This window comes from Fistularia commersonii, chromosome 26 (assembly GCF_037954325.1).
Source record: "Fistularia commersonii isolate RoL2024-O1a breed Wild chromosome 26, RoL_Fcom_v1.0, whole genome shotgun sequence".
Lineage (NCBI taxonomy): Eukaryota > Metazoa > Chordata > Actinopteri > Syngnathiformes > Fistulariidae > Fistularia > Fistularia commersonii.
Window position 1 is genome coordinate 542,501 of NC_141309.1, and position 26,738 is coordinate 569,238.

At 55.3% G+C, this 26,738-nt stretch overlaps 2 protein-coding genes across 6 annotated transcripts in view; both read left to right on the plus strand.

Annotated features, from left to right (window-relative positions):
- LOC147218170 (alpha-galactosidase MYORG-like) overlaps positions 1 to 3,250 on the plus strand; it is an 8,948-nt gene extending 5,698 nt beyond the window's left edge. For all 3 annotated transcript variants that reach the window (XM_086174227.1, XM_086174229.1, XM_086174228.1), the window contains 3 exons: positions 1 to 525; positions 619 to 737; positions 1,555 to 3,250. The exon at positions 1 to 525 is cut by the window's left edge and continues 280 nt beyond it. In XM_086174227.1, the coding sequence (XP_086030353.1) occupies positions 1 to 525; positions 619 to 737; positions 1,555 to 1,902 (992 nt within the window). In that variant the 3' untranslated portion in view covers positions 1,903 to 3,250. The remainder of the gene's footprint in view (positions 526 to 618; positions 738 to 1,554) is intronic.
- A 781-nt stretch (positions 3,251 to 4,031) lies between these two features.
- msh3 (mutS homolog 3 (E. coli)) lies at positions 4,032 to 25,361 on the plus strand. Of its 3 annotated transcripts, none has more exons than XM_086173556.1 (24): positions 4,032 to 4,241; positions 4,325 to 4,460; positions 4,643 to 4,905; positions 4,978 to 5,169; positions 5,231 to 5,347; positions 5,417 to 5,534; positions 5,857 to 5,996; positions 6,527 to 6,693; positions 7,945 to 8,054; positions 8,170 to 8,284; positions 8,389 to 8,473; positions 8,586 to 8,695; positions 9,643 to 9,775; positions 10,838 to 11,025; positions 11,801 to 11,969; positions 12,104 to 12,168; positions 12,258 to 12,374; positions 12,450 to 12,557; positions 12,964 to 13,078; positions 13,213 to 13,370; positions 17,619 to 17,805; positions 23,262 to 23,394; positions 23,519 to 23,687; positions 25,059 to 25,361. In XM_086173556.1, exons 1-24 carry the CDS (start codon positions 4,119 to 4,121, stop codon positions 25,138 to 25,140), a joined length of 3,300 nt encoding a protein of 1,099 aa, XP_086029682.1. In that variant the 5' UTR covers positions 4,032 to 4,118; the 3' UTR covers positions 25,141 to 25,361. The 3 variants fall into 3 exon arrangements, with proteins under 3 accessions (XP_086029682.1, XP_086029683.1, XP_086029684.1); XM_086173557.1 differs by having other exon boundaries at positions 4,328 to 4,460; XM_086173558.1 differs by lacking the exons at positions 17,619 to 17,805; positions 23,519 to 23,687; positions 25,059 to 25,361 and having other exon boundaries at positions 23,262 to 23,399.
- The last annotated feature ends 1,377 nt before the right edge of the window (positions 25,362 to 26,738 follow it).

Here is a 26,738-nt window from a genome sequence, read left to right on the forward strand (position 1 = left end):
GGACGCATCCCTTCGTCAACTACGACTCGGTCAACTTCGGCGCGGCGGTGGAGTCGGGGCTGTTGGTGCGGGAGCCGGGCGGCGAGCTGCCCGCCCTGATCCGCTGGAGGAACGGCATCGGCGGCATCCTGGACTTCACCAACCCCGAAACCCGCGAGTGGTTCTCCTCGCACCTGAACCAGCTGAAGACCCTGTACGGCGTGGCCTCCTTCAAGTTCCACGCCGGAGAGAGCAGCTACCTGCCGCAGAGGTTCAGCACGCTGGTCCCGCTGGCCGACCCCTCCGCCTTCACCCGCCGCTACGCCGAGATGGCGGCGCCGTTCAGCGAGCGCGCCGAGCTGCGGGCCGGCTACCAGAGCCAGGATATCTCCTGCTTCTTCAGGATCGTGGACCGGGACTCGGAGTGGGGCTACGAGCTGGGCCTCCGCTCCATCATCCCCACCGTCCTGACCGTCAGCGTCCTGGGATACCAGTTCGTCCTGCCCGACACGATCGGGGGGAACGCCTATCCCAACCGCACAGCAGGTACAACCGCACAGCCGCCTCTCCGAGCGGAACCGGACCTCCCCGACCCGGACGACTCACCGTCCCGGTACGTTTTCCCGTTTGTGTCCGCAGGCGGCTCGGGGCTGGCGAGCGACCTGCCCGAGCGGGAGCTCTACATCAGGTGGCTGGAGCTGTCGGCCTTCATGCCCGCCATGCAGTTCTCCATCCCGCCGTGGAGCTACGACAGCGAGGCGAGTCGACCGCCGCTCCTCCTGAATCCCACAGAGGACGCAGATGTTCGCAGATGTTCGCCGATGTTCGCCGTGATTCCCGGACTCAGGAGCGAACCTGCTGCTGCCGCCGAAATGAATATTAACGCCGTTAATCTGTTCCGGACCGCGTTTATTATCTTTGATATTGAATAAGAAAAATGGAAGAGTAATAATGGATGATCAGAGAGAATGTCATGAGCATGAGTGTTTATATGAAGTGTTTGAACCTCGAAGGTGGGACGAAGATGCTGGAGGTGGCTGGCTTTTTCATTTAGCTCCACCCTTAATGCTACAATGCTACGCTAAATTTAACGTGCACGCGTTGCTCCACTTTATGTCTAAACTCTCTTTATGGACGGAGTGAAGCCGCTCCTCTTTCTAAAACCATCAAACCGGCTTCGAACGCCTCGTCCGTCACCGTACCTCACCCGTCACGACTTCTCCGTCTCGTCACGGATGAGTCCGTCACACACACACACACACACACACACACACACCTCGCTCATGTTCTTCCATGATTTTCTCTGGGCCAGCTAGCGGCGTAGGCACATCCCACTGTCTTTAAACGCCACTTCATAGTGTACTTAAATGTTCTCCTGAGACAGCAGCCAGCCCTGGACCACATTCAAACACACACACACACACACACACACGCGCCATTGGCCCGACCATCATGGGCGACCGCGGTTGCACTGGATCTTTCCGGAGGACCCTTGGGCGCACAGACAGGAGGACACCTGCATTTGCACGCTTGTCACGTTAACGGCTAACGCTAACGGCGTCTTCTCCTCCACAGGTGATAAAGATAGCGCAGAAGTTCACCGAGCTCCACAGGACGGTGGTGGCCCCGAGGGTCCTGGAGCTGGCCGGGGAGGTTCTGACCACGGGGGATCCCATCGTACGGCCCCTCTGGTGGATCGCCAACGGCGACGAGGCGGCTTTCAAGATCGACTCCCAGTTCCTGATCGGGGACGACCTGATGGTGGCGCCGGTGTTGGAGGCCGGGAAGCAGGAGAGGGACATCTACCTCCCGGCCGGCCGCTGGAGGAGCAACAAGGGGGCGTACTTCGACAAAGGCCCCATGTACCTCACCGACTACCCCGTCAACCTGGACGACATCGCTTACTTCACGTGGGTCCACTGAGCGGGTCCCGCCGCGAGCACAGACGCCAAACCGGAGGAGGCGCTCCGTTCCGATGGAGATGACCCGCCCGCCCGCCCGCCCGCATCCATCCGGATCCTCGCCCGCGAATCCCGAAGAATCCGAACGACGCCCGGATTACTTTTGGATTCGCGCGCTTCCATTCAGACGTTCATCCTCACGTGCCTTCCACAGCCGCCGTCAAGCCCATCCTAGACTGGACCGTCACCGTCTTCCAGAGAAGCTGTTCTTCTGGTCCGTGTGTGTTTTAGAGGGTAGACAAACGCACAATAAGGGAGTGGACGCTTCTCCGACCTCCTGCTCACGCCCGGACCAGATTTGATCGTAGACGTCGTGGACGATGACGTCCTTTCATCCCGTTTGTTTTGGCGGATGAGGCCGACCTCTGGCGGGTCTGCTTCGGGGGTCTGGTTGTGACAGAAGAACATGGATACCTGGAGTTCTGCTGGCTCTGGAGAACTCCTGCGGCTCCTCGGACGGTTTCCACGGGCGACAAGAGAAAGTAAGACAAGGTGGAAAACCTTGTCACATGCCTTTTCTGCTTTGCCAAAGTCGGCTCGCGTGACGGGAACGACCCGAAGGACAAACCCAGGAGGGGTCGGCCGCCGAGACCTTCCATCCAGAGCTTCGTCCTCCTCGTCCGCACACGTCTGGTCTCGGGGCCGCGTTGAGGGTCCAACAGTAGATCGACTGGCTGAAATCTGTTGCCTTGAATCAAGAATTGTCATTTTTAAAAGCCCGCCCTCCTGTCCTGGAGCGAGTTAGGAGTCTTCACCCGTGCATTTCTTTTAAAGCTCAATTCTTGTGGTTCACGTGTGGAAAAGGAAACTGATGTCCAACCGTTCGCTGGCTGTCTCGTAGATGATAGATCTTCACGCTCAGTGACTCTACATTTGTTTCATTTTGCAAAGCGGAATAAGCTCAGAAGGATGTCCTGTCTTCCCGGCACACGTGCGCAGAAGGAAAATCTGCCGTAAGAATCCGCATATATTGTATTTACCGCCTTTAGATGATTTCTGTCGTGACACTGGACGCCGACCGGACACGCAGGTCTTCCATTGTGCCAAAACATCTTATTTAAAGTTAAAATAATGAACTTTAGCTGCGAAAAGATGTACAAAGACATATTGCACCGGTGTGTGTGTGTGTGTGACTTTGCAGTTTCCCTCCTCAACACACCGCCTTCACGCATGCTCTGCAGCATTCCTGCCACACAGGTCCATTCCAAACCCTCCGCTTTCCTGTGTGTGTGTGTGTGTGTGCTGGGATATCTACCTTTTGTTCTGCAGGTCCGCCTGCGCCAATAAATCTGAAACACTGATTGCTCAGATGCTGCCGGTGTCCTCTCTGCACACACAGCACGACACACACACTCTCAACGCCGTGCTGCATCTCAGTGAGGTAGAAAGGCCCGGAAACTGCGGTAAAAAAGCATTTCGTATTAAAATTCATGTAAGCGTTTGAGTCAATCAAAACAAAATAATCTCCATAAGGCCTCACGATTTTAATACAATTTCCCAAATCATGCATTCTCTCTACGGTGTTTTACGGGTGACTGAAGACGTGAGGAAATGAAAGTAGAGCTGCCAGCCTGACGTTTGACCTGACTGAGCAGATTGTCGCTGAGGCCGGAATATTGTAATCATTTCTCTCGCTACTAATAAGACACCGTGACTTTATCTCTCTCCTTGCAATCTAATGAGAATAATAAATCCACCGCGCCGGAAAGACGCGCACGTCACAACCGCCTTTCTAAAAATGACCTTAACTGTCGAACCTTGCGACCAGCGTTCTTCACTCTTTATTTCAAAATAAAAGCGCAGCGTTGAAAAAATTTGCATTTGAATAAAAAAAAAACAAGCGTTAAATATTCACAGCCGTGTATTTTTCGCCGGTCTCTTCCACGCGGCCGAAGCGCCTCCACGTGTGTAATTTCACTGTTAAGTGATGAAGTGACTTCCGGTTGTCCAAAGCAGATTCGGAACAATCGAACATCAACAGGTGCTGCTTTTATTTTGAAAACCCGCAGTCCCGATCCGCTTCCGGTGTGAGAATATGTTCAGCTTGACTTCCCCAACGGCTGCGTCACAAGCGCGCCTGCGAGCTCGGCGCATGCGCCGTGGTGTTTTCCCCGCCGGTCCACGGAAGGCCGGACACGCGAACTCCCCGCGCGTCCACGTTAAGATGGAGATCTAAACATGTCGAAGTCCTGGAGGTGGAGGAAGCCCTGCGGCGCCCAGACCTCCATCAGCAGGTACTTCGGCGGCGGGACGCCGGAAGTGGACCGAAAGTCCGGCGCGCAGCAGTCTGCAGGAAGCAAGGTGAGCAGACACACACACACACACACACACACACACACACACACACACACACACAGCTAACCGTGCTGACCTCCACCGTGCAGCAGAAGCGTCCTGCTCCAGATGAATCCGCATCGACCTCCAAACATGCCCGGTTGTCTCCCCGGAGCCTGGAGGTGGAGGAGGAGCTGGTGGAGAAGCTGGAGAAGCTGCAGGAGAAGAAGCCCAGCAGCTCCACAGGTGAGGCCAAGCATACAGGTCCAACGGGCACTCTGAGAGCTCCCTGCAGGTCCAAAGGCCTTCAGAGGTTCTCAGTGACGTCCAGGTGGTTTGCCGGTCGGATTCAAGGCCCCTGAAGGATCAGACAGGCTGAAGGAGGAGGAGAAGATGGGCTTTCAGAAGACGCCTGCTGTCTGTTCTAGAGCCCAGGGCGGAGAGGAGCCGAGGAGAGGGACGTCTCTGCTCCTCCACCCTGGACAAGCTGAGGAGCTTCACCTCCACGTCTGAGCCTGGAGGTGACCTCCAGCGCTCCGGGACGGGCGGGGAGGAGGTGGTGGCGTCCGGCGTCCAGAGGAGCCGAGACACGCGTCCTCCTGAACCTCCTGAACCTCCAGACCAGCCGGAGGTTCAGAGGAAGGATGAAGAAGAGGAGGAGGAGGAGGAGGAGGAGGAGGGCGGACAGAAGGTACCTGATGGTTCCCTCCTTAGATCCGCCGCCGCAGAAAAACTACAGAAGCTCTTCAACTGTTTATTGCAGGGCTGCTTCTCCAAGTTTGCGGCGCCAGGAGCAGGAGGTCCTCCTTCGGGCCGCGGCTCGGCTTCCCGGCGCTCCAAGGCGGCCTTCACTCCTCTGGAGCTGCAGGTGCTGGAGCTGAAGAAGCAGCACCAGGACGCCCTGCTGGCCGTGGAGTGCGGCTACAAGTACAGGTTCTTCGGAGACGACGCCGAGGTGAGGAACCTCCTCCGCTCGGGGGCGTCTCCCCGCTCGCTGACCGCCGTTCGCTTTCCAGATCGCAGCCAAGGAGCTGAACATCTTCTGCCACCTGGACCACAACTTCATGACGTGCAGCATCCCCACGCACCGCCTCTTCGTCCACCTGAGACGCCTGGTGTCCCGCGGACACAAGGTACCTCCGACCTCCTGCTCAGATCCACCCCGAGGATCTTCTCGCTGACACGGACCTCTCTCCGGGCAGGTGGGCGTGGTCAAGCAGACGGAGACCTCGGCGCTCAAAGCCTCGGGAGCCAATAGGAACGCTCTGTTCAGCCGCCAGCTCAGCGCGCTCTACACCAAGTCCACTCTGGTGGGAGAAGGTATCTTCTTCCCTGAGGACCTCTGCAGTCACAGAGGGACATGTCTGCTGTCAGGCCGGCCGGCCGGCCGGCGGGAGCAGAGGCTGCAACCTCCTCCTCACGGCCAGAAGGTCCCCTTCCTGTGCAGAGTCTCCATGTTCTCCCCGTGTCTCTGTGGGCTTCCCATGGTCCAAACACATGCAGGAGGTTCATGGAGACCCTGCATGGTCCACACCTGTGAAGGAGAGGGTCAGCCTCCCTCCGACCCTGACAGCAGGAGAAGCACAACCAATGTCCGAGTTCATGTATCTTGTACGTGACGCGTCCTCCTCTCCGCCCTCAGACGTGAACCCGGCCTGCGGTCTGCAGGAGGTCCAGGATGGAGGTCCGCCAGCCGGGGCCTCCGACCCCCCCGACAGCTTCCTGCTGTGCATCAGTGAGAGCTGGGACCGGCTGGGGAAGCAGCTCACCGTCGGCCTGGTGGTGAGTTTGAGTCAGCTGGTCTGCCCCGACCCTGCTCCTCCAGGAACCTGCTCCTCCAGGAACCTGCTCCTCCAGGAACCTGCTCCTCCAGGAACCTGCTCCTCCAGGAACCTGCTCCTCCAGGAACCTGCTCCTCCTGCTGGCTCATGAGGCTCCTCTCGTCCTCTATGTTTGGAAGTGATAACTTGAGTCCATGGATTTAAATCCCTCCCAAAAACATCAGCTGTGGAGGCGGTCTGCAGCACCTGGACCACCTGGAACTGCAGCACCTGGACCACCTGGATCTGCAGAATCTAGTGCAGGACCAGCAGGTTCTGTAGCTTCTGGTGAAGGATGACCAGGGGCTAATCTGACAGAACGTCATAGAGCATTACCTAAAATGGTCTTTCCTTGTTTCCCTTGCTGTGTGTGTGTGTGTGTGTGTGTGTGTGTGTGTGTGTGTGTGTGTGTGTGTGTGTGTGTGTGTGTGTGTGTGTGTGTGTGTGTGTGTGTGTGTGTGTGTGTGTGTGTGTGTGTGTGTGTGTGTGTAGGCCGTTCAGCCGAGCACCGGAGACGTTCTGCTCGACTGTTTCCCTGACGGTCCATCCCGCTCTCAGCTTGAAGGCCGTGTGCTGAAGATCCAGCCGGTGGAGGTCCTGGTGCCCTCTGACCTCTCGGAGCCGACCCGCAAGCTTCTGCAGAGCCTCTGCAACGCCAGGTAACCTTCTGCGTGGCCACCAGGGGGCGCCGTGTGCCGGCCGGAGAACATGGAGCGCTGAGACGCCCCGACAGGCGGACACTTGTTGGTTCGCCGTGATGGTCCACAGGATGCGTGATGGTCCTCAGGACGCGTGATGGTCCTCAGGAGGAGCTGAGGAGACCACGTTGGGTTTTCTTCACATGCTCACTCCTTCTCAGAGCGACACCAGAGATGGAGATGGAGTCACTCCTGATCCTCTCCATCCTCCACATCTTCATCTCTGCCGTCTCTTCTCCAAACCAGACACCATGGCTGCTCCACACCTTCTTCTCCTCCACCTGTCCTTTCACCCCCGACCCACATCATCTGACCTCCTGCACACCACTTCCTGTCAGGCCTCTGCTCTAGAACACCACTTCCTGTCAGGCTTCTGTAGAGTCTCCTTTCCAAGGCTGTTCCAATAATAATAATAATAATAATAATAATTAATCCTTTATTAATCCCGTGGTTAAATAGTTTCTCTGCACTGATGGATGAAGATGAGCGTTGGGGTGCAGCAGCGAGGGCTTGGTTGTGTTGCTCGGCAACAGTTGGACACCCGAGGAGGAGTGAATGTTGGCTTGTAAAGACGATCGCTCCACTTCCTGCGCCGCCCCGAGAACATCACTTCCTGTGGGGAATCTTGCTCCAGAATAGCACTTCCTGTTGGAGCTGAGCTCCATCACGCCACTTCCTGCGAAGGTTCTGCAGAGTCCTCTCCCTGAGGGTCACTTCCTGTCGGGCGCCGATCAATACGAGCGATTGTCTGTGTCCCGGTGCAGCCGATCACCCCTCTAATGATTTATGGCCATAATTGGCGTTCTGCAGCCATATTGATTTTCCTCTGCATGATTCTTTTATGATCTCAGTCTGATCAGCTGCCAGATGTGTGTGTGTGTGTGTGTGTGTGTGTGTGTGTGTGTGTGTGTGTGTGTGTGTGTGTGTGTGTGTGTGTGTGTGTGTGTGTGTGTGTGTGTGAGTGTGATAGGAGACAGTAGATGGGAATTCGCTGCAGTGATACATCCCGTGCCATGTGCTTGCCTTGGTTGCCCTGGCAACAGCCGAGCGGACAAAGCGACGTAGTCCTTGAAAGCAGTATTGCCAGGCAATCGGCTGCTGCAGGGTGTGTGTGCGTGTGTGTGTGCATGTGTGTGTGCGTGTATGTGTGTGTGTGTGTGTGTGTGTGTGAGCGCGTGCACACACACACTGTGATTTGTGTCCTCTGTCCAGCGTGCAGGAGGACGACCGTGTGCGCGTGGAGACCCGTGATGGCGCCCAGTTTGAGTTCACCTCTGCCATGAACGCCGTCACAGACTTCTACTGCCACAACCAGAGCCAAGGTGTGTGTGAGAGTGTGTGTGTGTGTGTGTGTGTGTGTGTGTGTGTGTGTGTGTGTGTGTGTGTGTGTGTGTGTGTGTGTGTGTTGGTGACCATGTGTCCATGTGTGACGTCCAGACGCCCGCGCCCTGTCCAGCGTGGTGTCGCTGGAGAGCCCGGTCATCTGCTGCCTGGGGCCTCTCATCCTCTACCTGAAGGAGTTCCACCTGGAGCGGGTTCTCCGAGGCCAGAGGTGAGCTGCTCACCTTCTGCTCACCTTCTGCTCACCTTCTGCTCACCTTCTGCTCACCTTCACGCCCGCCCAGTGGTTTTACGGTGACCCGTCTCTCCGCGCAGCTCCTTCCGGCGTCTGACCTGCGAGTCCGAGGGGATGATCCTCGGCGCCGTCACCCTGAAGAACCTGGAGGTCCTCAAAAATCAGGTGAGCGAGTTGGAGAGCCAACGGAGATGGACCTCCTGCTGGTCCATGGGACCGGCCTTGAGCTGTGACTCCGCTCTCAGACTGGTTCTGCTGCGTTATCTCCGTCTCCCAGACAGATGGCGGCGTGAGAGGCAGTCTGCTGTGGGTGGTGGACCACACCTGCACGCCCTTTGGAAGGAGGCTGATGAGGCAGTGGGTGAGCCGGCCCCTCACCGACCTCCAGTGAGTTCCACCCTCATCTGACTTCTTCACGTCTGCCTCCAGACCATTCGCGACACCTTCAGAGCCGGTCTGGAGACCGAGGTCCTCGGGTTGACCAGGAGGACGGTCAGGGTTTTATGCGTGGGCTGATTTCCAGCCAGGGAACGAGGTCCTCCTCCTCACAGCCAGAAGGTCCCCGGTTGGATGTCTCCTCCCTGTGGAGTCTCCACGTTCTCCCGTGTTCACGTGGGGTTCCTCAGGGTTCCTCCCAGAGACATGCAGGAGGTTCACAGGAGACCCATGTGAATGGTGGTGCAGATGATGTGTGAATGGGGTCTCCTGAAGCTTGGGAGCTCCATCCTGGTTCCCCACAGTGGTCAAGCTTGGTGGCCTCCACGCCTCCATCCTGGCTGTGACTCAGATCAGGCTGTGGACTCATCTCAGCAGGGTTCCTCTCCTGCTGAGGCCGACCGTCAGATGGTCATCACACTGACCTTCTGTTGACAGCGGTGTGTTGGACAAGGAGGAGGGGCCACGTCCTCCAGCGACATGGAGGCGAGGCCACCACTCCGACCACCTTCTGGTCCTCTGGCCACCATCAGAAGATCAGCTTGTGGACGGTGTGACTGCGCAGTCCCAGCTAGAAGCTCACGGCTCAGGGATTACAGACCAGGATTAGGCCCTCAGCCTCATCCCTAAAGCCTGGATTACACACAGACACACACACACACACACACACACACACACACACACGGAAAATGTGCATTCCTGATGGATGCGTGTGTGTGTGTGTGTGTGTGTGAGATCCACTCTGAGGATGATAAGAACATCAAGCAGAACATCCATGAAGGTTTTTGAATGAAAGATATGGTTGTTTTCATCCTGAGTGAGGAACCTCTCCACTTGGTAGAGCAGGTGGACGGAAGAACATCGTCATGGATGCCTTTTCTTCTCTCCGTCCTCCTCAGGTCCATCACTGAGAGGCAGGACGCCGTTGAGGAGATCCTCCAGTCAGATTCTGTGGTTTTAAACACCACCAGGTCCCTGCTACTGCATCTGCCAGACCTGGAGAAGGGCGTCTGCAGCATCTTCCACAGGAAGGTAACCCATGGAGGGCTGATGCTGAGGAATACTTTGTCTTCTCCCACTCCTCCTCCTCCTCCTCCTCCATCTTCTTCATCTTCTTCATCTTCTTCACGGTGCTGTTTTTGATTAAAACCTGGGCCCAGATGTCTCAATGGCCCTCTGTGATTGTCTAACCCAATCACCTCTCCCATCGGACCGTCTCTCAAATGTCACCAGGACTCATATTCTGTGTGTGTGTGTGTGTGTGTGTGTGTGTGTGTGTGTGTGTGTGTGTGTGTGTGTGTGTGTGTTTGTGTGATCTCCCTCATCTTGATGACTTGTTTCATGTTAAAGTTACAGCCTTTTAAAAAAAAAAAAAATCCAGACGCTTGTGCACACACACACACACACAGACAGACACACACACACACTTTGTGATTGCCTGTCTGCAGATCAGATCAGGGGTTGTGTGTGTGTGCGTGCGTGTGTGTGTGTGTGTAAAGGCCAGTGTCTGTGACTCCACATGATGAGTTGAGAAGGTCCTGGTGTCTCCTCGAGGTCAGCAGGCTCGCTGCCGCCGCCGTTCTTCACCGCCATCCATCTTTCAAGGAGGTTGTGGAAGCAGGGTTCTTCTCCTGGAGGCCAGATATCTCCAACGCCACGTTCATGAGCTGATTTGAAGAGCGGAGATCTTGAATCTCCGTTGGCTTTGGGCTACCTGAAGGCCTCGCCGAAGACCACGACGGCGTGCAGCTCCACGGGTGAAGACATTGGTGGTGGAGGCTCTGGAGATCTCCTCCAAGCAGAAGGCAGGCCATGGGTCTGAAGGCGTCGGCGGAGCTGAGGAGAACCGTGGAAGGACTTCTGGTGTTGCTTCTCTGAATGCCGCTCCTGAAGTTTGGCAGAGGCCTCCAGGACGGAGGAGATTTAGAATTTTAATCTCTCTGTCGGCGAGATCCTCCCCGAGGAACGGAGACGTGATCTTGGTGCGGTGATGGATGGAGGAGGATCTCCCAGGGCTTTGTGAATAAATGATGAAGCGTCCGGAGCAGATGCGTGTTATTGATGCTGTTTATACGCGTCTGTCCGTCCGTCCAGAGCTCCACCCAGGAGTTCTACCTGGTGGTCAGCGCCCTCTCCAGGCTGGGCCTGGAGCTGCAGGCCCTGCAGAAGGCAGCTGAGGTTCAGCTGAGGAGCCGCCTGATCCGAGGTCTTCTGCTGGACGTCCCCGCTCTGCTGGACCCGGCTCACAGCTTCCTCAAGGTGCTCAACCAGCAGGCGGCCAGGTGAGTCCTCGGGTCGACCTCGGGTCTGTACGACAACAGATGTTCTTCAACCCCAAGTTCATTCCAGGAAGTAGCCTCCTCCTTTTAGCTTAGCATTCCCGTAGGCGGGGAGGGACCACATGTGACCTGCACCTTCAGCTCCACACTCAAAAGCAAACCTGCAGAGAAGAAGAAGAAGAGGAGGAGGAAGATGACATGGACACAGTGGAGGTGGAAGCCGCCACAGCTCTCATGGAGTAACAACCATGGACCATCAGATGGTCGGAGTGTTTGTATCTTCTCCCTACGCTGCTTTGCTGTGAGAGGAACCCTGTTAGCTGTTTGCTCACACTTATTGTGGTCCAAAATGTAGATGTTCCTCTGTGAGCCCTGGAAGCCCCTCTGAGGCGTAGCGGGCCAGCGGACCTTGGACCTCTTGGTGGCTCCATTTCTTGGTGCTTCTGTCCATTTGGTCCCAGAAGACCATCTGAGCAGAGACCACCATAGCTTTTAAGATGATGCTACACGGTCTGCTGGAGGTACTTGCTAGTGGGCGTGGCTTATAAGCTCCGCCACTGATCAATGAGATCCCAGGGAACTCAGAAGACCCTGCCTCTGAGCAGGAGCTAAGATGGTTCCAGGAGCTGAAGGTCCATGGTCCCTGGTTCCCATGCAAGAAAGCCGCGCAGGTTCCTCCACACCTTCTTGGACTCCGTCTTCTCCCTGTTTTTCCACCTCGTCTGCTTCATCTTCCAACCCTGGCCTGTTTGCTTCTGCTTTGTCTCTCCGCGAGAAGGTCCGGGGACAAGACGGAGATCTTCTCGGACCTGTCGGACTTCCCCGTCCTGCAGGAGAGGAACCAGCAGATCCAGAGCGTTCTGGACGACATCCGGGACCATCGGAAGGACATCCGGCTGGCTCTGAAGGCCCCCGCCTTCGAGTACACCACCGTGTCTGGACAGGAGGTACCTCCTGTGTGTGTGTGTGTGTGTGTGTGTGTGTGTGTGTCTGTGTGTGTCTGTGTGTGTGTGTGTGTGTGTGTGGCCTGATTGCTCCACAGGGGTCCACTGTGATCACTGACGTCCTCATCTCTCTCCAGTTCCTGATCGAAGTGAAGAACTCGCTGTCCTCCAGCGTTCCATCTGACTGGAGCAAGATCAGCAGGTGGCCACACACACACACAGTGAAGTTTTCTTCACCTGCGTGACCTTCTGAGAAGGTCTGATTCATGGCTGACCCTCCACCTCCTGCAGCACCAAGGCGGTGAGCAGGTACCACAGCCCGTTCCTGGTGGAGAGCTTCAAGAAGCTGCAGCGTCTGCGGGAGCAGCGTCTGCTGGACTGCCAGCGGGAGTGGAGCCTCTTCATGGAGTGAGACCTGCGAGCAGAACCTTCAGCTCCATGGCTTGGAGCACATCCCATAATTTACACCCCCTCTTTCTCCAGTCAGTTTGGGGAGCACTACCACACCATGAAGAGGGCTATTAGTCACCTAGCAACCGTCGACTGCCTCTTCTCATTGGCTGAGGTGGCCAAACAAGGGGACTACTGCAGGTGATGTCCTCTCGTGATGGCTGTAAATGTGTGTGTGTGTGTGTGTGTGTGTGTGTGTGTGTGTGTGTGTGTGTGTGTGCGCGCTCTGCGTCGTGTCCTATAGTTTCAGACAGGCTGTGTGTGGGAGTGTGCACTGAGCTTAGCAGCATGCTCAGCCGGAACGCCAACATCTCTCCCACTCACTGAAACACACACACACACACACACACACACACACACACACACACACACACACACACACACACACACACACACACACACTTTCATGTTGTGGATTTCTGCGCTTGTGTTTTGATTTACCTTACATCTCGCTCTAGTGTAGTTCCTCTTATCTGCTTGTTTGTGTGTGTGTGTGTGTGTGTGTGTGTGTGTGTGTGTGTGTGTGTGTGTTGAACGCCCCCTGCAGGCCTGAGGTGTGTGCAGGTCAGCGTCAGATTGTGATCAGGGACGGACGACATCCAGCCGTGGATCTGCTGATGGGAGAGCAAGGCCAGTATGTGCCCAACCACACGGAGCTGCAGGTACACACACACACACACACACACACACACACAGAGCTCAGTGTGTGAAGGTTAATCTTGCAGCAGCAGCTCAGCCTCCTGTGCAGATCTTCTCTGGTGTCCTTGACTGCTCTCCTCACGTCCCGCACCTCCAGGCTGAAGGCCGCAGAGCCCTGATCATCACGGGGCCCAACATGGGGGGGAAGAGCTCCTACATCCGCCAGGTGGCCCTGATCTGCATCATGGCCCAGATGGGCTCCTACGTGCCGAGCTCCGAGGCCCGCCTGGGCATCCTGGACGGCATCTACGCCAGGTACGGAGGAGATCCGTCTCCAAGCTGTCTGGCGTGGTCGTGTTCGGCTGCCGAGAGATGATGTCTGAAAGGTTCTTCTGGTCGAGGAGGACACGGGCAGAGGGACGGATGAAGACCGGGTCCAATCTGGTCGGTCCTTCAGAGGACCGACTCTTTGAAATGAATCCCCTAGATGTTCTGTTGTCATGTCCATCATCTGGCTCGCGAGGACTTGCAGAGATGTTGTTGGAGACCCCGTCTCGTCTCTCCGGCTTGAACGTGCCGCCCTGTCAGACTCTCCGCACGAGATGTTCCTCGGCTCCTCAGACACGTTCCTGAAGATCTTCCGTCGTCTTTGACTCCAGCTCGCCGCAGGTCCTGCCAGGAGCCGCCGGCTTCCTGTGAAACCCCAGCGGTGTTTGCTTTGTGGACGCAGAAGCTCCACCCCGGCTCCTCGGGCTCGGGGGGGAGGAGGCTAATGGTTAGAAGCTCCATCTCACTGCTCTCCTGCTTCTCAGGCCAGAAGATGGAAAAATAAATCATGGATTTATGGCTGAGGGTGAACTTGCCCCCCCAGCATGTTCCTCTGACGTCAGTCTCGCAAAGCTGCTCGCGTTCTTCCACCTCCTCACTCGCTGTTTCCATGAGGAGGTCCACAGTGCCTCCAGAAGGTTCTTACTTGAGGGATCCAAAGTTTAGAAACCTGAGATCCTCAGTGACTTCCAGCAGCTTCAGATTCACACACACACCATAAATGATGACTCGTGGAGATGGACACACACACACACACACACACACACACACACACACACACACACACACACACACACACGATAAGCTCTCCGTGTCAGGAGGACCAGGATCGTGGCCATGGCAACACTTGTGTTTTGTGGAAGCCCCTTCACATCTCTGGCCTTTGGAGGACCTGAGGAGATGCTCCTCCTCCTCGTCCTCCACATGCCAGGTCCCTGGAGAACGTTCTCCGACCGACTCCTCATAATCCAGTCTCCTGGACACGCTGGAGGAGGCGAGGAGATGAACCGGAGACGGCGTTCTGTCGCTTCAGGAACCTCAGGACAATTAGGTCTTTGTGTGAGATGTTTCCCTCCTCCTCTTCCTCGCCGATGGTTGCCATCGCGAGGCCGTGCCGCCTGATTGGAGCAGATGGTTTGCAGATGTGGGTAATCTTCCTTCTCTGTGGGCTCCAGCATGTTCTCCACAATTAACCCCGAGGGAGCCGGAGCCCGTGGCGTCTCCTCCGGGTTCAGGAGGGAAATCGCTTCTCCTCCTCGCTCCTCTGTCACGGTTGACAAGCCCATTTGAAGGGTCTGCATGTGTCCGCCTGGTCCTGAAGCTCCAAAGATCTCCGCAGGTCGTGTCCTTCAGCAGGAGACGGCCTGGAAACAGCCGGGACGGTTGAAAAGACGAGCGGAGCTTCGTTTGTCGCACCTGAAGGTTCATTTCCTCTCTTGTCTGTGAGAAGAATCACCTTCAGTCTAATTACCGTCCACAGAAGTAACCCACACACACACACACACACACACACTCCATCTCGCCACTCGCCGGCCTCTAATTGGCCGGCCTGGCGTTGGCGTGCCGTCGGCCCCCGGGAAGGTCCGCCTCCGGTTTAGAAGACAGAAAAAGGGGCTTAATCGATTCCTGCCGCTGTGTCGCACATCATAGACCCAGCAGAGAGAGTGTGTGTGTGTGTGTGTGTGTGTGTGTGTGTGTGTGTGTGTGTGTGTGTGTGTGTGTGTGTGTGTGTGTGTGTGTGTGTGTGTGTGTGTGTGTGTGTGTGTGTGTTCTGCATTGAGTCCTGAAGGTTATAGAGCACCTTCTTCCATCCCTCCATGGTTGTTATGGAAACTGCAAAGGAAGCGTATTGTGAGTGTGTGAAAGCGGACCTGTGGAGGACGGCGCTCTCCTTGCGTCGGGCCACCAGGAGCTCCTCGCCCCACATGGCCGCCACCGTGTGTGTGTGTTGTGGATGCCGACGTGCACCATCTCCTGCAGGTGGGCGTCACAGTGAAAGTGTGGATCTGGAATGGGGTTTTTACGGCGCTGCCGTCCGCCGTGGGCGGCGTGCACAGCCAGGCCTCGGGAGCTGAAGGTGCTGAGGAGAAAAGATCTGGGATGTTCTGAGGAGCTTCTCTTAGTATTGACTCAGAGGGGGTGGAGGAGTGAGAGGATGGATGGATGGATGGATGGATGGTCCTTGATGTGACTGTTGGTCTTCAGGCTCAGGTTCTCCTCTGGAGAGCCTGTGGTTGCTGGTCTCCTTGGATCAGCCTGGAGGTGGAGCGATGCCAGAGGAATCCTGAGCGTCCGCAGACATGACAGGGTTGACATCTGTGTTACTGTACACACACACACACACACACACCATATCTTTCCATTAATTGGTGGATGAGATGCAGTAACATCCCTGCCACACCCCCTTTCTGATGTAGTGTGTGTCGTAACCATGGTAACCCCAGCTCTGGAGGTTCCTGAGGGCGTCTGCTGAGCAGCACCACATAGAAGCCCGTGACGACGGGAGAGGAGGTCTGAAGATCAGGAGGACTTTGGGACAGGTTTTCCGTTCCGATGGTGTCCTCATCAGAAGATTCCTTCTCGTGTCATTCAAATGTTCTGAGGAGGACCTTGAAGAGCAGAGCTTCCTGGCAGAGGCCGGGCGAGCTCCTCTGACAGAAGACCACCCTCTCTGCTCCCTGAGCTTCTCACCCCGTCTGACCTTCTGACGGTCTGAAGGAGGCCTCAGTCACAGGAGGTCACCGATGTAAGCGCTCACTCAGAGCGAGGATGGGTAAACACCGCATGTCCTTCAGGAAGTCCCAACTTAGAACCATCATGGTGGCTTTGTTGTCATAGCGACGCCGTCATCTGGCCGGGACCGCGATCGTCTCGACTTCTGGGACGACACACACCCTCTCTGGAGGGCTGAGAAGATCACTTCCAGTCAGTTCCCATCGGACCGTGAGACGTTCCAGACCGGCTTGGACTCTGAGCCTGGATTCCAATTAGTTTGAGTCTTGGTCTGGGCACTGGTCTCAGTTTGAGTCTTGGTCTGGGTTCTGGTCTCGATTGGAGTCTCGGTCTGGGTTCTGGTCTCGGTTTGAGTCTCAGTCTGGGTTCTGGTCTCGATTGGAGTCTCGGTCTGGGTTCTGGTCTCAGTTTGAGTCTCAGTCTGGGTACTGGTCTCGATTGGAGTCTTGGTCTGGGTACTGGTCTGGGTTTGAGTCTCGGTCTCGGTACTGGTCTCGGTTCAGGTCTTGGTCTGGGTTCACTCTCTGAGTCCAGTGTGAGTCTGTGAAGGCCAAATGTCCTGGATCTGGTGGTCCACATGGAGAGCAGACCTCCAGCCAGCTGGTCTCCCAGAAAGAGCAAGCAACTTCTGATGGTGTGTGCGTGCATGTGTGTGCATTTGTGTGTGTGTGTGTGTGTGTGTGTGTGTGTGTGTGTGTGTGTGTGTGTGTGTGTGTGTGTGTGTGTGTGTGTGTGTGTGCAAGCAATCTGGGTTGAGGGGCGTCTAGAGGAAGACCAGAGAGGAGGACTGGAATTAAATGGTGTGAGGAGAGGGTTTGATGGAGGCTGGTGATTGGCTGAGGGTTAGACGGAGGCCGTTGATTGGCTGAGGGTTAGATGGAGGCTGGTGATTGGCTGTGGCCCCCGAGAGGAGCAACCTAAAGAAATAAGGCGCTAGATATCTTCACAGCTCAACTCCTCTCCTCACGTTTGCCTCCATTTGTAAGCTTGACGGTGGTCGATGTTCTCCGGCGTCTGTGTTGCCGCTCTGAGTCTGCGATCCTCCGTCTCCTTCGGCCCGAGCCAATCAAACGCGACGCCGGTTTATATTTAGCTGCCGGCCAATCTGTGCTAACCCGAAGCGACAGCTGGAGTCGGAGCGGCGTCGGACAGGAAGGGGAGGGGCTCCGCAGCCGCTGGGGGCGCCGTTCGGTCCGGCGTCTTCATGGCCGGAGAGCCGAACCTCTGCTCTGATGTTCCGCTCCGGTACCAAAGGTCACACTTCAGCCGACGCTGCCGATCAGATAACAGGAAGCGGTCGGATGGCGGCGATGGAGAACCCTATCCTGGTCCAATCACAGCTGCGAACGCAGGATAAGAGCCGCCGATGAATGAATGTCTCCTTAACCTTTGACCCCGACATCGAAGCTCCCGGGAGGCGGGGCCATCTCTGAGGTTCAGCCCGTTGTGCGATGACTTGACCTTTGACCTCTGACCTCTCGGCGTCCTGTGCCTCCTCACCAGGATGGGCGCGTCGGACAACATCTGCCGAGGCCGCAGCACCTTCATGGAGGAGCTGACGGAGGCGTCGGAGATCATCTCCAGCGCCACCGAGCGCTCGCTGGTCATCCTGGACGAACTGGGCCGCGGAACCAGCACCCACGACGGCATCGCCATCGCCTACGCCGCCCTGGAGCACTTCATCAGAGACGTGAGTGGGAGACGGGGAGGTTCCTTGGTGAGGAACTCCGAGGTGTCCACCTGACGGGCTGGTCATGTGACCCTCGGAGGTTGGTTTTTTTTTTCATACTTCTTCTGCGTAAAGAGACGTTCTGTCGCGCTGAGGTTCTCTGTTCTCTGGACATCATGAGCGCCGAGCCATGACGGCGCCGTGAGGTGCCTGATGTTCTCCCGGTGAAACGCCCCCTGACGGGCTCTTCAGGGTCCACCTTTTCACCCTGATGAGATCCCAGCTGGAGGTCCTGGATGCTGCCTCCGGGGTTGCCGTGACAACTCTCCCGTCCGCAGATAGGAACGGGTCCACGCAAAGACCTGCGATGGAGTCAGGAGAAGACTGTTTGTCCGGCGCCGGGTCTCAGATGGTAGAGCAGGTGTTCCTCCAATCTGAAGGTTGGGGGTTCATTCCCGGTCCAAGACTCTGGACTTCCCAGTGGCTCCCGATGGTCCATCAGTGCCTCGTGCGCCGCCGTCTCATCCATGTTCGCTGATCGGGCGGAACCTGGCGAAGAAGCTCGGCTCCAGATCTTCATCGGCCGGCGTGACAGCAGGTCCCGGCCGCGGTCCTCCGGGCTCCCGGGCCGAGCCCCAGAAGAAGGAAGATTCTTCTCCGTGTCGTTCTTCTGGACGGCCTCGTCGCTCCGCTGTGAAAACGTGACAACGCAGACGTTCACGTCTCAGCGTGGAGCTTCATCCCGGAGCAGCGGAGGAGCTTCTGTTGTGTAACAGCATTGATTTGCGAGGCTATTCAAGGAACCGCCGACGGAAGCGAGGCGAGGGGAAGGCGTGGAAGCCTCGTCCTCCGCCACGTCCTCTTCCTCCTCGCCAGACGCCGCCGCTCGCTGCCAAAGTCAGACGACTCCTCTTTTGACTTGGTTGTTATGGTAACGCCCCTCTCCTCGTCCCCGGCGCTCGCCGGAGAGGCGGTTCAGACCGCAGATGGGTTTCATAACCACACGGCCTTCATGCCGGACGAGGAGGAGGGGAAGTGATAAAAAGTGGAGTGGCTGGAACCCCATCTGATGTGCATCAGCTCACCCAGGGGTCACCACGGGGTCACCCAGGGGTCACCAAGGGGTCACCCCGCTCTGGGTGTGCAGGGTATTTGACTTTCCTGGGCTGAAACCTGAAGTCAGACCTCCAAGGTTCAGTCCTGCTAGAAGCAAGTAGCTCTGCAGCACCTGTTGAGCCGTGCATGCATGTGTGCATGCGTGCGTGTGTGCGTGCATGGTTGCGTGCGTGCACACGTGACTGGTCAGAACGCTTTTGAACGCCACAGAGAATCCAGACTGGCTCTGGTTGTCCACATTGAGTGCTGCTCGGCGCTGCAGAGGCGTAGGCGGCCCGATGTGCTCGCTGATGCTCAGCGCTCTGGAAAAGACATGCATGCGCTCGGCTCTGCTGGGTTCTGCTGGGCTCTGCTGGGCTCTGCTGGGCTCTGCTGGGCTCTGCTGGGTTCTGCTGGGTTCTGCTGGCTTCTGCTGGGTTCTGCTGGGCTCTGCTGGGCTCTGCTGGGTTCTGCTGGCTTCTGCTGGGTTCTGCTGGGTTCTGCTGGGCTCTGCTGGGCTCTGCTGGGCTCTGCTGGGTTCTGCTGGGTTCTGCTGGCTTCTGCTGGGTTCTGCTGGGTTCTTCTGGGCTCTGCTGGGCTCTGCTGGGTTCTGCTCGCACAGAGCCGGCGGTCACCTCCCTCCTCTAAATCTGCGTCCCTTCTTCTGCTGATGATTTGCTCTCCGGGTCAGGGAGCGTGAACGTGGGCGGCGTCCGGCGAGGAGCTGCAGAGCTCCACTTGAGTGGACCAGGTGATCCTCCATCTCTGGATGCTCTCCTGCATCCGAACCATCCCCGAGGCTTCAGGCTCTCCCGAATCTCTGGTTTCCGTAGGCAAGGCTGACGGCTGACGGTGCTGTGGGTTGACATGTGATCGGTTGCCATAGTAACAGATATTTACACCAGAGTGGCGCCGTTTTGCGGCGAAGGGAAAGCAGGAAGGAGTTCTTCAGCTGAGTTGTAGGTGTGAACGTCCGCCGGGTTTCCCTCAGAAGGTGCAGGTCTGGGCCTGGGAAGGTCCTGGAGCATGCTGGATCTGCTGACTGGGACAGACTGGATCTGCTGGAGCTCCACGCCTCATCGGTACATCTTCAGCTCCACTGGTCAAAGTCACCTGCGTTGGAATTTACCTGCTCGGATTCCAACACAGTTTAATCCCTGGAACCTGAATCTCTGCCCCCCCCCCCCCCCCCCCCCACACACACACACACACACACACACACACACACACACACACACAATATTTGACCTGGTGTCTGCAAAGAAACTCAGTCCCATGACAAACCATCTCAACTTGGACCAAATCCCCCCGACTCCGTCCTGCTGGACCTGAAGACCCTCTTGGTCAAGGAGGAGAAACGTTCTCAAGGAGACAAACCAAGTCCAGTGGCCACCATGAGATCTGACCGGGACCCGGAGGACGGAGAACCTCCACAGACCTGGGCTCCATGAACCAACATGGAGACGAGCTGCCTTTTTTCCTCGAGGAGGACCTGGCCCAGGGTCAGACTCCAACCCACAGGAGGAGGACGTTCATCCTTCAGCTCCTGGAGCAGCCTGGAGGTCCAACCTGCTCCCTCATTGGCTGGACCAGTGTCCAGTGTCGTCACACTCAGCCAGATCTCAACCAGTCTTGTCTTTCTCACACACACACACACACACACACACACACACCCAGGGAGGCAGCACCTTGTCAGTCTAAAGGTGAGATTGTGGTGAAAGCAGGAAGCTTCCAGTTGTATTTACATGTTCTTGGATGGAGAGAAGCACTGAGACGGCGACTCGATGCTCCTCCTTACGGTCCGTGTTGGTCCATGTTGGTCCGTGTTGGTCCGTGTTGGTCCGTGTTGGTCCGTGTTGGTCCATGTTGGTCCTATGAAACCCCGATCCAGCTTCACCGCTGGACTGCTGAGCCTCCTGGTCAGCATCTTATCAGTGGAGAGGCTGATGTTCTGCAGCCTGTTGTGGCTCCCGGACGTCTTATGAGAGCCATTAGTTCCTAATCAGACGGCGATCACGGCCGCAGCCTCCGCCCGCCGCCGAGACCGTAGGCGGACGGGAATGATTGAAGCGCCTTGTGCGTGCGTTTGCGCGGCGTTGTGCACGCTTGGCGTGCGGTGATGCATGCCCTCCCGTGGGCGGGGGCGCAGGTCTCGGGCCTCGGGGTCCCGGCGCTTGCGCTCGGAGCAGGTCGGAATCGTCCCGCACGTCGATGGCAGACGCTGGTATTTATGCTGACACGTGACCTTTGGCGGGCCAGACGGGTCCTCAGACGTCTGGAGAAGCTCACGCACCGTCGCCGCCGCCATTGGCTGGTTACATGATAACGTCATAGTTGTTTGCTTCGCAGTGAGAGATTATTTCCAGCCTGTCGCAAAGCTTTTTTCCATTTTCTTTAAATTGTCAAACAGCGTTTGCACCGTTCAGATCCGGCTGTTAGATAAGCAGGAGGATCATGGGGTGAGAAGACCTCAGAAACTTTTTGGGACTCCTCTTCCTGAACTTGATAGCAGAAGTGCAACTTTGGGATGCTCAGAGCATGTTCTTCTTCCTTCTCCTGCTCTCTGAGGGATCTCTGAGGAGCCAGATGAGGCTGCAGAAGCTGCAGCAGGTCCTCAAAGGACCGGCAGGAAGAAAAGTTTAGAAACCAGGAGGAAAGTGACTCAACTTTGGTGTTAGATAATATTCAGCATGTCTCATATATGTGCTGTGCTGGATAAATAAAGCATGTCTTCATATAGGTGTTGCATATACAGATATATTCATATTGTATATACATCGTATATGATGTATTGATGAATTGAGCGTGTCTTGTATATGTTAGATATACGTAGCTTGTCTTAGTATTTACTAGTTACACTGTACATAGTGTGTGTGTGTGTGTGTGTGTGTGTGAGACTAGCATGCCTCATATATGTGCTGTATTTATAACTTGCTTTCATAAATGGGTTGAACATATATATATAGCATTTCTTCATACATGCGCTACATAACATATAGCATGACTTCATATATGTGTTAGATAATGAGCGGCATGTCTTCATATACAGTCAAGCTCAAATGATCCATATCATATATGATATATAAATAATCTTGACATACATACATAGCATGTCCTTATATATTTGTGTTAGATATATTTAGCTTATCTTTATATACGTGTGTGTGTGTGTGTGTGTGTGTGCTAGCTATGTAAAGCATGTCTTTGTATATGTGTCAGCTAATACATGGCATGTCTTCATATATGTGTTAGACACATTTTGCATGTCTTTGTATATATATATATATATATATATATATATATATATATATATATAAAAATAAAGGGAACAATGGAAATCAAATGTATGAACCCCTGGAGGTCTGGAAGTGGAAGAACCCACTCCAGGCTGATCCAACTGCGATGTAAAGTCCTTAAAACAAGTCAAAATGAATCTGTGTTGCTTCCTAAGTTTGAGTTGGAGTTACATTGTGTTCTGTAAGTGTTCCCTTTATTTTTTGGAGCAATATATATATCCATATATGCATGTTAGCTATGGAAAGCATATCTTTGTAAGAATAAGAATAAGGACAACTTTATTCATCCCGAAGGAAATGGTTGTGCCAGAGTTTCAATTACAACATAACAATAATAGATAATAATAGGAAGGAGGGAGAGTAAGAAATACAAATAAAAATATAAAATGTCAAAGTCAAGGCTATGTATGTGTGTTAGCTATATTTATCACATCATTATATATATTAGAAATATGTGTGTGTGTATATGCACATATATGTCTGGTGTGTGTGTGTGTGTGTGTGTGTGTGTGTGTTTGGACCCCGGCTGGGTTTTTCTAACCCAGAACTTTGAAGAGAAAACAGATCTTTTTTTTATTTGATTTCTTTAATCTCACATTGGTTTTATTTCTTCTTAATCCCCTGGTCTTTGTCGGTTCTCTGTCGCTCCACGTTTGCCTTCTGCACGTGGAACCGAGTGCAACCTGACGGTTCTCCATCAGCGTGACCGGATGAGACCTTCTCACCGGCTCCACGTGGAGGAGACGTCCCCTCGCTCTCCTCAAAGCCCGTCCAGGATCTGGACGGCTCCTCCTCCTGCTGTGTTCACACTCTGATCACATCACTGCTCCTCAAAGGGTTTCTTGGAGCTGGTGCGTAGGTGTGTGTGTGTGTGTGTGTGTGTGTGTGTGTGTGTGTGTGTGTGCGCGCGCGCTCTATTGTCAGTCCAAGTGACGTCAGCGTGCAATCTGTACTTCCTTTCTCCCACCAAACCGTCTTCAGCAGGATTCTTTCAGACGTCTTGATGATTTCCAACATCTGATCGGTGGCTGAAGAAGTGCTGAGGATCTCCGGACAGGAAGTCATGTTTCTCCTTCCTGTCCCCAGGTGAGGTCCATCACCCTCTTTGTGACCCACTACCCGCCGCTGTGCGAGCTGGAGCGCCTCTATCCTCACCACGTGTCCAACTACCACATGGCGTTCCTCCTCAATGAGCCCGACGTCGCTGCAGACTCGGCTGGTGCGTACGTGTGTGTGTGTGTGTGTGTGTGTGTGTGTGTGTGTGTGTGTGTGTGTGTGTGTGTGTGTGTGTGTGTGTGTGTGTGTGTGTGTTCAATCCTTATGAGGAGGACTTGTTCTAGCAGATGTGGAGGTCCAGCCCGAGTTCATCACCTTCCTGTACCAGCTGACTGAAGGTGCCGCTGGGAGGAGCTACGGCCTGAACGTGGCCAGGCTGGCCGACATCCCGGCTCCCGTTCTCCAGACTGCTGCGCTGAAGGCCAGGGAGCTGGAGAACACCATCATCTCCAGGAGGTATGTGGAGCACTTGGACGCCGTGCGCTCACAGCCTCCAGACGGAGAACAGAAATAACCCCTGTCCTGGTGTCAGGGGGTTTGAACCTCCACCTCATGGCTGAGAAGGTCCCTGGTTGGTTTCCCATCCTGTGCGGAGTCTCCACGTTCTCCCCGTGTCTGCTGACGTTCGTTCGGTCCGAAAAAGACGACCGGAGATCATCTCCGGCCGGAGAAGAAGACGGAGCTCCAGAGCCTCTGAATCAGATGTTCATCCGAGGCTTCACACGCCAGCGAGCGGCGTCTCTTACTGCTGCTCAAACATCTCAAGCAGAAACTGAACCAACTTTCCTGGAAAATAGGATTAGCGGAGCAGCTGAGGCCTCGTCCCCGGTCGCTGTCTGGAGGTCCTGCAGGAGACACGGACTCCTCCGTGTTTGAAGGTCCAGGAGATCTTTGGAGCAGGATGGGTTTGGGAAATGTTCTCAAAAAGCTGAAGCTGCTCCTCAAACTTGAGAGTGAAGGACGAGAGGAACGCGGCTTCCTTTCTGCAGGTGTGGAGGTTCTCTGGGAGGAAGGAGGGTGGAGGCCATCAGAGGGACGGCACAGGTCAGAAGTCAGACTTGGACAGAGGAGGGGTGGAGAACATCTGGATCCAAGGATGCTGGAGTCGGGCAGAAGATCTGGAGGAAGACCAGAGAGGAGGTTTACGGATGGATGGCGGGGAGGAGGACAGCAGGTTAGATGGTGTGAGAGAAGATGGTTCAGATGGAGGCAGTGATCGGCTGTGGAGACCTCTGGAGGGAGCAGCCTGAAGAAGAAGAAGCAGAAGAAGAAGAAGATCCAAGTCATCAAGAAAATACAACCAAATTTCTCCTGGATTTTTGCTCCGAACCTCTCTGAGCCGGTCCGACGGGTCTGGGGTTTGGATCTGGTCCACCTGCAGCGGCCAGAAGATCCAGATCTGCAGCCGCCGGAGACCTGCCTCCACAGAGATGGAGAAGCTCATGGGCCGAGTCTGAAACCAGAACCATCTCTGGTCTTTGCTGTTTGCCCAAACGTTCTCCTGTCTGAGAAAGCTCCTCCAGCAGAAGGTCAGCTGGGAGCTGGATGCTGCCCTGGTCTCAGTGAGTAATCTTCTCCAGATGAAGGTCCATCCACTCGCAGAGACGTTCTCCATCTCCTCTCTAATCCCCTTCTCATGAGATGTTTGAGCTTTGAAGCCCTGCTGAGTCCAGAGGACCGGAGGTGGAGGTGGAGATGGAGATGGAGGTGGAGATGGAGGTGGTGGTGGAGGTGGAGATGGAGGTGGTGGTGGAGGTGGAGATGGAGGTCTGTCCTCACTGTTCTTTTCTTTCTTTTCACGTCCAGTTCTTGTCCTTTTCTCTGCAGGAGGAGCAAGAAGTTGCTCCTGGATCTCTGGAGCGTCACAGACAAGCCGTCGCTTGAGGAGTGTCTGAAGTCCATCTCCTGATGTTCCTGCATCTCACAGGAGAACCCAGGGATGGGTCCACCTCACACACACCTCCCCAAACTCACCTGAAGGGAGTGTGTTCCTGTCCAGATGTGTGTTTGAAGGTCTGAATCTCAGGTTAGCTTGTTTCCTGTCAGTTAGCGTCAGGGTAGCTCCTTCTGAGAAGGTCCCAGATGATCCGAGGTGTCCGCTGAGAACGTGGTCAATAAAATGCTAGAACCTGATGTGTTTCAGTCCTTTGTCTTCACGCGATGGAAGGACTTTGGCCTGGAAGGACGTGTCCTTCATGCTCCTCCTGGATCATGGACGTTCTGCCATCTCGTGGTTCTTCGTGCTCCGCAGGAAGAACCAATTTGACTGAAATGAACAACCAGAGTTTCACTGCTGGGTGAAGACCAGGATGTGAACCTTCTTCTGTGTTCGCTGCCTCCAGGGGCCACAGCCAATCATCTGCCTTCATCTAACCCTCTCCTCTCAGGTTCTCCTGGGTTCCCATGCAGATTCCTGCTCTCTCTTTGAGCTCCTTTGCTTCTGCTCTTCCTCTCCTGGTGGTTCCTGCACTCCTCCTCTGCAGGAACCCTCCTGGAGGTGGCCTGTCATGTTCTTGTGGTTCTCCTCCATCAGCAGGAGCTGAGCCGTGCTCTCCAGACATGGACTTCTCATCTTCTGCTGCAGTGTGTCAGTCGTATCCTTCGCCTCATTAGGTTCAAACCACCTTTCTGGTTGGACCTGCTCTGAAGGTAGTTTGGATCACCTGGATTGAGGATGGGTTGGACGGAGGCAGATGATTGGCTGTGGGTTGGACGGAGGCAGATGATTGGCTGTGGGTTGGACGGAGGCAGATGATTGGCTGTGGTGACCCTGGAAGAAGAGCGGGTTGAGGTGGGAAGGCAGAAGAGACCTGCTGGATGGAACCAGAACCAGTTTCCACAGGATCTGCAATGGACCGGAGCTGAAGGAACAACATGACGGTTCTCCGGTCGCAGGTTCTTCTTCTGGACCTCTGATCATCTGGACCTGCTCGTCCCATGACGTGAACCATCTCGGTCCCCAGAACTTTCTCATGCAGGTCACAGAAGGTTTTGGCGGCATCTGAGCCGCCTCTGGACCTCAGTAGAAGCTCATGTTGTGCAGTGAGAAGATCTTCAGTTCCCTGTGAGCCGGCATCTCCAGCTCCTCTCCATCATGGACCTCCTCCTCCAGACACAGTGTCCCACCACCGCCATGTTCCAGCTGCCTGATGGTAAATATCAGTGTTACACATTCATTCATTCATTCATTCATTCACCCAGGGGGCGGAGCCTGTCCCAGCCAGGGTTGGACGAGGGGCGGGGTCAGCCTGGACCAATCACAGACAGGCATTGTACATTCACTCATTCACCCACGTCATAGACACATCCAGTGTTCATGCTGTCACACACACACACACACACACACACACACACACACACACACACAGGAGCCCAACCCGGTCACTCTTTCATCCACACTTTGTAAACAAGCATTCACTCTTTCACCCGCACGTGTCCGTGTCATCAGTGCGCGTCCACGCCGTCGCAAGACCCACGGACGCGCACTTTTCAGGGACGGAGAAGGAA